General features: G+C 34.3%; 1 protein-coding gene across 32 annotated transcripts in view; it reads left to right on the plus strand.

Annotated features, from left to right (window-relative positions):
* Positions 1-12,059, plus strand: part of NRXN1 (neurexin 1) — a 1,157,741-nt gene that overhangs the window by 820,873 nt on the left and 324,809 nt on the right. For all 32 annotated transcript variants that reach the window (XM_074400196.1, XM_039478496.2, XM_003922746.4 and 29 more), the window contains one exon: positions 3,628-3,809. In XM_074400196.1, the coding sequence (XP_074256297.1) occupies positions 3,628-3,809 (182 nt within the window). The remainder of the gene's footprint in view (positions 1-3,627; positions 3,810-12,059) is intronic.

Below are 12,059 nucleotides of genomic sequence, written 5' to 3' on the forward strand. Positions count from 1 at the left end.
TAATCTCTGAGCTATTCTGCTGCAGTAAATATATCATGTCCCTGGTTTAGAAAGATATGTGTTAAAGGAGGTAGATTTTGAAACTATAAGCCATCTGTCCCACTATATTTGATTATGAGAGTAATGTTCTAGCTCAATGGAAAGAGGGCTTTAAGAATATACGAGATTTTGTAAAGTTTAATGCAAAGTTTTTTTTTTTTTTTTTTTTTTTTTTTTTAAATCCAGAAGGCTTATAGAAGTATGTAGAAGAGAGCTAAGGAAGGACTGAACATCCAATTGTCTTGCTTATTATAAAATTGTGCTGATTAGCACAATATAATGCACTACCATGCATACAGAAGAAAAACTAAGAAAGACTGCTCTCTGAACATATCTGGTGGAAAAAAAGGAAACTAGAAATCATGTTTGACATGTTTGACACACCATAATTGTGATTGTTTTACCCTGTTTTGGTGAGACCAAAAAAACTGTAAAGTCATTCTAAGCAGGACAGATTAGCTAATCTCATGCTAGTCATCAAGTTTTTCATTCACTGAAAAAGGTTAAAATCTGAGATGAAATCAAATCTCGAGTAATGGTATTTGTATTGTGACACTTATCTTACTGAAAATATAATTATTACCCACAAGTTCTGTAACTGAGCAACTGGAAACTTTCATAGTTCCATGGGATTGGGAAGTGTACTCCGACTAAATGTTAACCTGCATATATTAAATGTTCTGTCATTTCACATTTACATGATATTTTTTTTCTTTCTAAAAGTATTGTGAGGTGAAAAGAGAGTATATGATAATGAAGTGCAAATGTCACTTTATGGATATAGGACATTAGAATATGATAACAGTTGGCCTTCATAAATTCAGACTGACATATCCAATTAACTTTTTCTTGACTGTCTGGTTACGATAACAGAGGTATTTCTGTCATAAATATATATATATATATATATATATAAATATACTTGAATAGGACTCGGGATATGGATTTTATACCAACTCTGCCAATTAACCAAGTTTGCAACTTTAGATAGTAAGTTAATCCTTATGACTAAATTTCCTCAGAGATAGCATGGAAGTAATGTCTGCCCTATGTTCTATACATAAGTAGATAAGAAGTTTTTTAATTGTGAAAATGATTTTTAAAGTTAAAAATTACTATGTAATGTTTTATAATGCTTACCTCACACTTATAATTCTGAAACCATCTGAATTCTTAGATATGTGTTCTTTTATATGGTTAAATAACATCTCTAGTTTGGATATTTTTCTTATTTCACATAATATAGATAGTCATTAGAGAACAAAGTTAATTTAAAAAAGGAAACTAATTAATTATTAAGTATCAGCACTCAGAGGTAACCACTACATCCTCCTTCTAAAGCCATCCCTGCTTGTATATGTTCTTGTCCTGTTTTTATCAATATAGGCTTCCTTAGAAAAGTTAATAAATCGTTTGCAAAAGTTACCAGGCAGAAAAATATTTCTCAAATAGTACTTTCCTATATATGAACAAACTTCTGATGATGTAGAACATAAATGCCAGGAAACCCCTGGAATTTCTGATATACACTCTGTATATTCTGTATACGTGCTGTATATTTCTGATATACACTCTGTATATTCTGATACACACTCTGTATATGCTTGTGTACTGACTGGTACCTTTGAAATATGACTTACCTTTTCTCACTTGAAAGAGATAAACTATTTTCATGCATTGGCATTTGCAAAAATTAATAGAGAAGGTCACAGCCTGTATAGCTTTGCATTTTACCAGTATTCTTGTGGATCACTTTTGCATTCGATTTTCTCCTAACATGTTTCTTGGAAGAGGTCTGTCTACTAAGGCCTATTTAAGTATCAGATACACTATGCATATTGTAGAGGTCTTTGGAGTTTCTCAAAGGCCTTTGGACATGTCTGTAACTGAAAACAAAGAAGAGTGGCCTCCAAAAACGGCCACAAAGTCAATATTGTCAGTTGTTTAATTAAATGTACACAAATGTGTTAGTAAGTCAACTCCATTTAACTGGCAAATTTGATAATCATAGCAATTCAATGTATGAGTATCTTGCACAAGCTATTTTTCTATTAATACAAGAAGTTTTTTAACCTAAGTTTTAATATTCTCTCTTATTATATATGATCACGTACATATATGATCTGCTTTCTGAAAGTTGGAGAACCAGAAAAGCTGGGGGTCTAGATAATAGGACTGAGAAATGGAGAAGCAATGATGTAGATTTTAGTCCAGTTTTGAAGGCATGAGAACAAGACGCTGCAAAGGCAGGAAAAGAACGGTGTCCCATTTTAAGCAGTCAGGCAGAGAAAGAAGGAAAATCCAATCTTTTTTCACCTTTTGGTTCTACTCACACCCTCAAAAGAATGGAACCAAAATGCATGACCATTGAATGATGCAGTGAGTTAAGACTTTAGTGCATCAAATGCTCTATTAGTACATTTTCACACTGCTGTAAAGAACTTCCTTGAGACCGGGTAATTTATACAGAAAAGAAGTTTCGTTGACTCACAGTTTTCCGTAGCTGAGGAGGCCTCAGGAAACTTACAATCATGGTGAACAGGGAAGCAGGCAACTTCTTCACAAGGCAGCAGGAGAGACAGAAATGTGTGTAGGAGAAAATGTCAAACACTTATAAAACCATCAGATCTTGTGAGAATGCACCATCATGAGAACAGCATGGCAAAAACCGCCCCCATGATTCCATCACCTGCCTCCAGGTCCCACCCTCAACACATGGGGAATATGGGGATTACAATTTAAGATGACATTTGGGTTGGGATACAGAACTAAACAGTATCAAATGCTCAATAAATTTGTTTGAAGGAAACTATTTTCAATTAAGCTGAATAATTTACTGACAAGACCACTATAAGGTAAAAGTTGAACACTCACAGAATGAGTATGTGACATCATTCTTAGTGCTGTAAGGCTTGTATTCACCCTGGCGTGGCAGAGGATGTGGGTCTTTTTATGAGTCTGAATAGTTTGACAGCTACTAGATGTTGCTTGTTAAGTAAAACCTGACTTCTGTGGATGAGATCTATTATCTGTATTTTCTTGTCATGGCTACTGGGGCTTGTGGCTTTTCATCCATTAGTTATCTGTCACATATGAGTAGATTGTTTTCCCATAAAAGTTAGTTTTCTAGCATATTTACTGTGACTTTCTCCACTGTGCTGTATGACCCTGTCACATCTACATGCAGCTCTTGTTTCAATACCAACTTGATTTATGTTGCTGTTGATTTTTGGAAGCATCCAGTCAGTATTTTCTACTAAACTATTTCTTAAAAACTGGAAGGAAGAAATAAAGCCTCATTGCATTCATTCTTGTCCAACTCCATGGAAAACACAGTAACCTGCTCTTTGTTGTGAAACACCTGCTGGTAAATTTAATCAGTATATTAAAAACTGATGGAACTACTTCTTCATTTCTTTTAAAAAACTCAGTCCACTTTCTTGAGCACACTTGATTGAAATCTATAATTTGCTTTGCCATAGTTGTGGGTGTAGAGTGGATACTTTATTGATATGTCAATATAACATGCCTTGCTAATGTGCGAACTTGATGTATTTGAACTAATTGGTTTTGGTTTCTGTTTTCCAGCTGGGACAACATATATCTTTAGCAAAGGTGGTGGACAGATCACATATAAGTGGCCTCCTAATGACCGACCCAGTACACGAGCAGACAGACTGGCCATAGGGTTTAGCACTGTTCAGAAAGAAGCCGTATTGGTGCGAGTGGACAGTTCTTCAGGCTTGGGTGACTACCTAGAACTGCATATAGTAAGTACTTTTTGAATAAGTTTCAGCTTTTACTTTTTCCTGTAACTTGTTGTAAAGAATATAATTTTGCCTCTTGGATGCTTCCTTGTCCCAGAAACCGGTCCTTTGTTATGGCAACTATGAATACAGTCTAGAGGAAATAAGACCATATACCTAATGCTGTTGTTAAGCATTTCTTTACAATACAAATCTCTTTTTTAATGAAGTGTGAATTCCTCTTAATTCTGTGTTCAAAATAGTTTTTTTTAAATGTTTGGAGTAAATGTAGTGTTTTTAGGCAGATTTGCCAAATGAATAAAATAAATTATTGCGCAGTAGATGTCATACCATCTGGCTGGAAGCAGAAGGTTGTAATACTGGTGACATCCAAAGATCTGGATTCTGTCTTTCTTTGCTCACTAGAGAAAGTACTTATGTAAAGCTGCATGAGATAAAAGGAAGAAAAGGATACTTTATAGATATTTGGAAATGTGAAAGAAGATGGCAAAAAGATTGTTTCTGTGCCACTTTGTACTCATTTTGATACATAAGTGTCAAGAAAATACATTTTCCTCATAAGTACCAGTTATATCCTGGACCCATTCTCTTTTCTCTAAGTTGTAAGAATCTCACAGTAATTTACTCAGCATATAATAGATGGCAAAGAGTAGTTCATGAATGAAAAGCTTCCTTTTCCTTTGAACGTTGCCATAATGAACTTTAGGGTTCAGGGACACTCTCTACTATCTCTGAATTTTAAAAATTATTAATGAGTATTGTTGCAACTCTTTATACTCTCATTTCCTTGCATTATTTGTAAAGTGTCTTTTTTTGTTAAGAGATTTTAATATTTTACTGATATGTCCAAAAACAATCATAGTGTGTCCCATATTCAAAAACTTTTCTAAAGAGTTCTTATTATCATAATTCTTGGTCTAAAGTCTATCTTTTGAAAGATTTCAGAAGAAGCATTTAAGTCTCCCCACTCTCTTTTATCCTAAATGTTCTGTTTATTTCTCCTACATTACACAACCATGGAAGTTTGTTCTGTTTTATCTATCCCTGTAAGTTCTCCCTTTGTCAGTACTCATGTTTCAAAGGACATTTGATTAGGTCATCATATTCCTTCCTGTTAGAAAGTGTCCATTGGGTACTAGTTCTAAAATAATTAAGAAAACCATCAAACACCAAAGTACATTAACTCAAACTTTTACAAGGTTTTAATTCTCTGTTTTTATTAAACTATTATTTTCTTCTGAATTTTGCCGTAGACTTCTGGAATTTCTAATAAGCTGTGTAGTAGTTTACACCGACCACAAGGGCTGAATTCGTTGCTGAGCTTGAAAAATGCAACAGAACCCCTCAGCACAGCCATTATTGAACCATAATAAAATTTCCGTTTGAAACGTAGTTGTCAAAAAAGGAATCCTGGAATTCAAGTGACTTTTAGCAAATTTCTAACAATCAGAATTGAGAGCATCTGGATATTTATGGCATCATAAATGAAATGATCACTTAAGATAAACTTTACTCCTACAGTAAGGAATCTTGCTGTTAAGAGTAACCTCAACTTTCAAAATGTATTTGCTCAGTTCTGATTTAAGAGCTTTGCTACTTCAAAAATAAATAAATAAAAACAAAAACAAGAGGCTTTTTCTGCTAACAGAAATTACTTATTGATCTATAACCAATTACACTTTTACTCTAAGAAAAGGTTCTACGATGATCACTCTCAAATCACAAGGGGCTATGTTATTGAATTACTCAAACCACTGTTGTTTATTTTATGGTCAATGAGTTTTGGACTACAAGAATAGGTGTTTCTTTCCAATTCTGGTCAAATGGAGTCTTAGAGTCCTGTCATAAGTAAAGAATTGACTTTCTCAGAGTCCATTCTAGCATAATACTCTCCATATCTCCTTTGCCAGCCATGGATTTCTGATACCTGTCCTATGAAGGCCTTCTTCTTTCTAAATCTCCAATCTTGGTCTTGCCTGGTCATTGTCTTGGATTCAGTGCATGTCTCTACACACCCTTTTGCTTGGACTTGGTATCTTCAAAATCTCCCTTGCTCCTAAACCATGTCCTTAACTGGGAAATGGATATTAGTTCGCTGGGCTTCTCTAATACTGTTATTTGTCAGCTCTATGCACTCCTTATCAACTACTGGGACTCAGTCTTAATTCAAAATCTGGCCAAATAAAATTTTCTTTCTCCCATTGCCTAGAAGACGTGATTAGACATTAAAGACTCAACAAGTTTTGTTTTGGTTTGTTCGAGACGGGGTCTTGCTTTGTCGCCAGGCTGGAGTGCAGTGGTGCAGTCTCGGCTCACTGCAGCCTACACCTCCTGGGTTCAAGTGATTCTCCTGCCTTAGCCTCCCGAGTAGCTAGGACTACAGGGGTGCACCACCACGCTCGGCTAATTTGTTGTATTTTAGTAGAGACAGGGTTTCACCATTTTGGCCAGGATGGTCTTGATCTCCTGACCTCGTGATCCACCCAACTCGGCCTCCCAAAGTGCTGGGATTATAGGCGTGAGCCACTGCGTTCGACCACTCAATAAGTCTTTTTTTTTTTTTTTTTTTTTGAGATGAGGCCTCACTCTGTCACCCAGGCTGGAGTGCAGTGGTGCAATCTCGGTTCATTGCAACCTCCAACTCCCGGGTTCTTGCAATTCTCCTGCCTCAGCCTCCAGAGTAGCTGGGACTACAGGCACATGCTACCGCGCCCGTCTAAATTTTTTTATTTTTTTTATTTTAGTAGGGACAGTTTTTCACCATGTTGCCCAGTCTGGTCTTGAACTCATGAGCTCAGGCAATTCATCTGCCTTGGCCTCCCAAAGTGCTGGGATTACAGGCATGAGCCACCGCACCCAGCCTCAATGTCTTTTATGTGGAGACAAGCCACTTCTTTCCATGTTTTAAACATATAATCAAAATTAATACAAGGCCAGTGGTTTTCTTTTTACTACCTAAATTTACCTCCAGCTCTTTCCCAAAATGTATGGAATAATAAAGAGGAATTTGAAATTAAAAGAAAAAGGGAAAAGAAGAGAGAAAGGTAAGAAGGAAGGAAGGGCAGAAAGAAAGTCAGGAAGAAAGGGAGGGAGGAAAGGAACAAAGAAAGATTAAAGGATGGAGGATAATGCCTGTGGGTGATAGAAGCAGAGCTGTTCTTAATATTTAGATTTGAGAATATTCAAAGCTTTTTAATCAAATTATTTAGGTATCTTTGAGTCCATTTTGGTTTTCATAAATAAATTCTACTTCTTTCATAATTGGAATTTAAAAGAAAAATAAGATTTATAAATTCTAGATTAATACTGTATGAGTTAGGTTTGTGAATATAACTGACTTAAAAAATAACCTAATTGAAATTATATTATGGATGATATGTTTTATCTGTAAAAGTTACGAGGTATTCATTATCTGTTAAACTGCAAGGAAAATTTGTGGAAGCCTTCAAAGTCAGCAAAGTAAAAACTAAGTACCAATCGTATTTAAAAATATTATTTTCATCCTTATTTGGTGAAGTAAGCCAATAAATTAGGAAGTTGATTGCATTCATTAAGTGATGCTTCATCATTGCTGAAATTTATAATGCCATTTCAATTAGAAAATTTAAAAAAATCTGATGGGCATATAATTTTAATGAAGATTTGAATATTTGACATGGTTTGTCATCCAATTTTTCAGAATAAAAATGTTGGATTTTACTTGATAATATTATCATATTTAAATTTTGATTAACTGTACTCTTAAAAATATAACAACTTGGAATAAAATGGTTTTTGAATCAGGTGGCCTAGTTTTGATAGATGGATTTTTTGTCATATTAATATTAATGCTACCACTGTTAACCTCAAAGTCATATAATATTACCATTGAAATTGTTAAGGATTTATGAAAGGGTGAGGGGAAGATAAGACATGAAGAGCAATTAATTAGTATAGTACCTAGAGTATGAGTACTCAATAAATATTTTCTGAAAGAATGTAATAGATTTAATGAATTATACATTGAAAATACTGTGGCTTAGGATGAGTATAGATCTTCAATTATTTAACAATCAATAGACATTTTAATTTCTATATTACTCTGAGAAAGTTCTGTAGCTTCTTGATTACAATATAGAAAAAGTATAGAACTTGATATAGGCAGCCATATTATTGAGAAGCTGCAAAAAATATTAATGGATGTTTTCAGAAATCTTCAGCTAAGAATTGATAATGGTGATTGATGGTTTAAAGAAAGTCTATGGTAAAATTTTAGTTGGATGAATGATTATTTTTTCTAAATAATTGCCTTATTTGTTGTAGTTCACTGTTATCATGAATTATTCTCCAGTCATTTTCTATCTTTCCATTTTTTACAAATAGAAGTAAACTTTCTGATGGCAGATAACATGATTTATAATGGTGATGATTAATTAGAAAAATAATATAGAAATGTGACTTTCCATCATTTACTTCAGTACATGCTAGAAGCCTCTCCAGAAATATTTATTGAGCACCTAATATGGCCCAGGCCTATGTTAGGCTCTGTGGATACAAAAATAAATGATCTGACTGTTTGGTAACTCCCTCAATAAGTATTTGTTAGATATATGAATGAACAAGCCAGCTGAGATCCTCATCCCCAGTTAGCTTAGATGATTTATGGCAAACATTTTGTCCCAAAGTGACTGGTATTTCTTGATATTTTTCTGTCTTGGTATTTCTTCATCTCTCCTCCTTACTCTTTTAGCTTTCTTATTTGCATAGTATTTGTAAAGACAGTTAACAAATAATAGATTTTTAAGATAAAGAATATAAAGAAATAACTTGCAAACTGTGAAGTGCTACACAAGACATGTTTAAGTTACCGACATTGAGGATTATTTAATCAATAACGAATTAAATAATTTCTTAGAAGCATTAAGCAGAAACTGAGCTCAAGTTTTTTTTATTTTATAAGATGTATCTAAAAATTGTACTTATGTTGTCACTTCTAGAGAAAACCCCTCATATATCAGTTTAGTGATGCCAACTGGAAATTACTTAACCCCTCTCTGACAGAAGAAAGCCACTCTAAATGTGGATGCATTCACTATCATAAATATTAACAAGTGCATTGGTTCTGACCAGAGGAAATGTCATTGAGGGTGGGGGAGAGGAGAGGATGAGTGAAAGAGTGTTTGAAATTCTTTCATCTTGGGAGCATAAAAGAGCATTGCAAATTTGATGAGTGAATTGTTGCACATATTTGCCTTAAGTGTTGCTTCTTTGTACTTTGCTGGGCCGGAAGCCTTATTTTGAAACCAAGCTCTTAATTGATTTTGACTTAGAAATATGCCTTTTGATCATTGGTTTCAGTGTAGACTAGAAACAGTGTATTTATGGTAAACATTACATGTCCCAAAATAACACCAATATTGGTGATGTGTCAAGTCTTTCTCTGCTTCTCTTCATTATACATTATTTATCTTACTGCTCTATTATGATTCGATTCAGAAATACCTTTTTAAAGTCAGTAATTATACATGGATGCACACCTATATCAACAAGGTAAAGCCAATTATTTCCCATCTAGCTTTTCTTGAATTGAAATTAAGTTCCATCTGAAATGTTCTTTGTAACCAAAAGATTCACTTACTTTATATAAGTTTCACTTTGCCATATAGTATTCAGACTCAATCCTATAAATCATATGGAATATATATATTGCTAGGTTTTGCTTTACTAGTTCTTTTAAATTTATTTATTTTTTTCTGTTTCCATATCATGAGAGAGCTTTCCTAATTCTTATATGAATTAGAGAACATGTGGCCTATTTGACTAGAATTTCAAAAGATAGATTAAATAGTGTATTTTCACTATATATTGTAAATTATTGGCCAAACTTCTAAGGTGTAAAAGTCATCTTTGAGAAAAATGTGAGAAGTATGATCATATTTCTATTAGCTTACATGCTAACTAGTTTATTATGTTGGGGGTAGGAGAGCCAAATGAATCCATACAGATTCCTGCCTTCATCCTTTTCCCTTGGAAGTTAATTCAATTTCTCAGTTTCTAAATTACTGGTCTTCATCTTTAGTGCATCATTTAATCTCTATGATTTTGGTTTCTAGATTTCTAGAGTTATTTTCTCATCTGAAATTCTATTGCTGTGAAATTTAAGCAATGAGAACAAAACAGTTATTTCTGGCTTCATCTCCTCGGTTCACATACTTACCACTTAGAGGCTTGTACTGCTGCCTTACCTTCTCAGTTATCCTTCTGTCTCCATTCTAAGTACTTTTCAATCCATTTTATATGCTTATATCAGGTTAACTTGCTAAACTGCTCCTTTGATCATATGATTTCTTTGTTAAAACACATTGATGCCTCTACAATTATATATAGGTAAAGGCAAATTCTGTACCTAAAATTTAATGTCCTCAGCATTTTAATCTTTTTCCCTTTTCATGTCAGTTTTTTGTATTTTTCTACTGATTGTCTCTCTACTCCAGTGAAACATATTAACTTTTTAAAAATGGGCTTCTTGTCATCTCTCTATTTCTAATTCCTGTTCAAAAGATTTCTTCCCATTCTCTCCCACTATATAGATTCGACTTAGTCATCAAATGATTTTTTCAAATACTGCCTGATTTCAGAGTTGGTCCTGGATCTTTTCACCTCCTAAGCTAGCAGAAAGAAGTTAGGTCTCAGGAATCTCTTTGGAAGAGTTGCATAAACGATTCCTTAGGGCATTACCTAGCTGGAGAAAATCATGTCCATTGATTCTGCTCCATCCTATCATCACTACTCCTTTTGACCCACTGCTTTGTGGTGGGGCCCAAGCTGTTTTACAGAATGGCTTTAAATTTGTTTTAACTTAGCCAGTGATTAGTGGCTTTAGCAAGCCCTGTTTCTTATGCCAAGCTGTCAAAACAAGGATCTTCTTGTTGAATTGTTTCTAACTACTGACTATATCTCAATTTCTTCTATAGCTACTATTTTTCAAAAGCATACCTTCAAGAAACATTTTAGGCAAAATAAACACATTATTATTGATCACCTGTAATGCAATTTATGATATATGTGATTAGTTGTGGTGTAACCAATTTCTCCACAATTTAGAAACTTAAAAGAGCAAATATTTATAATCTTATACTGGTTTAAGAATCCAGGAGCATCTTAGTTAGGGTATTACGGAAGTTCTAGGAGAATAATGGTTAAGAACTCCTGTACTTAGAACATATCCAATATGTTCACTCTTATGATCCAGACAGAGTCTATGTGTCTCAGGAAGAAATGATAAGCAACAATTTAGAGCATATACAACACATTATTAAGGAGGCTTTGCAGAAGTCTAAACACAATTTAGATTGATGGAACTGAAAAGAAGAAATGAAGACATTGCTTGAGGGTTAAGAACTAGTTTGGGGAATACATACTGAATATGGGTCATTTGCACAACGATCAGGAACATTTCTTTCAGCACACACACACACACACACACACACACACACACACACACACCACTGAAAGTCATAAGCAAAATGCATGGCAGGAGTGGTTAAAAAATAGAAACAGCATAGCAAATATGTCAGCCAAAGACCAGAAAACAAGATGATGGTGATTCTATATCATTAGAATCCTATTAATGCTGATGTCGGGCCATTCCAGATGTTGGCAAGTTTATTTAAACAAAGATGAAATAATCCAGGTGCATAGATAGGGGGTATTCAAGTTAACTGTAGACATAAATACTCCAAATTATGAATTAAAATCAGAGGACTCATGGTAATTTTTATGGGGTCTGAGAAAATTCTTTTGATGAAAACAATTTGTGATGTCTCCAGGAGTTACTTTAGGTAATGGTATGCAGGACTAGAACTGAGGATTCTTATATCAACAACACAGAGGAGGCCTCTGCCCTCCTCAAGACAAACTGGACAAACTGTTTAACATTTTTGCCAACAAAGTATATAGCCCTGAAGGGAGGATGCTCAGTTGGCCTGGAAGAACTCACTGCAACTAGGCTTCTAAGGGAATGCTTTAATGGTGGGCTTTTCCTGTGAAGAAAAGTACTTTCTCCTGGAACTGTCTCTTAAATCCTTCCTGCCCAATAAAGAATGGAAATTCATGATTGACAGACAAAATAAAATTGGTAAAAGATCAAATTTAATTGATTAGTAAGGCTTTTGGCTTATTAAACAGGCTATCTTCATATATTTAAAATTGTACTCTGAATTTTAGCTATCAAATAAATGCTAACTGCTTATTTCCATCCCAGACTTCTCTCGC

Source organism: Saimiri boliviensis, chromosome 1 (assembly GCF_048565385.1).
Source record: "Saimiri boliviensis isolate mSaiBol1 chromosome 1, mSaiBol1.pri, whole genome shotgun sequence".
Classification (NCBI taxonomy): domain Eukaryota; kingdom Metazoa; phylum Chordata; class Mammalia; order Primates; family Cebidae; genus Saimiri; species Saimiri boliviensis.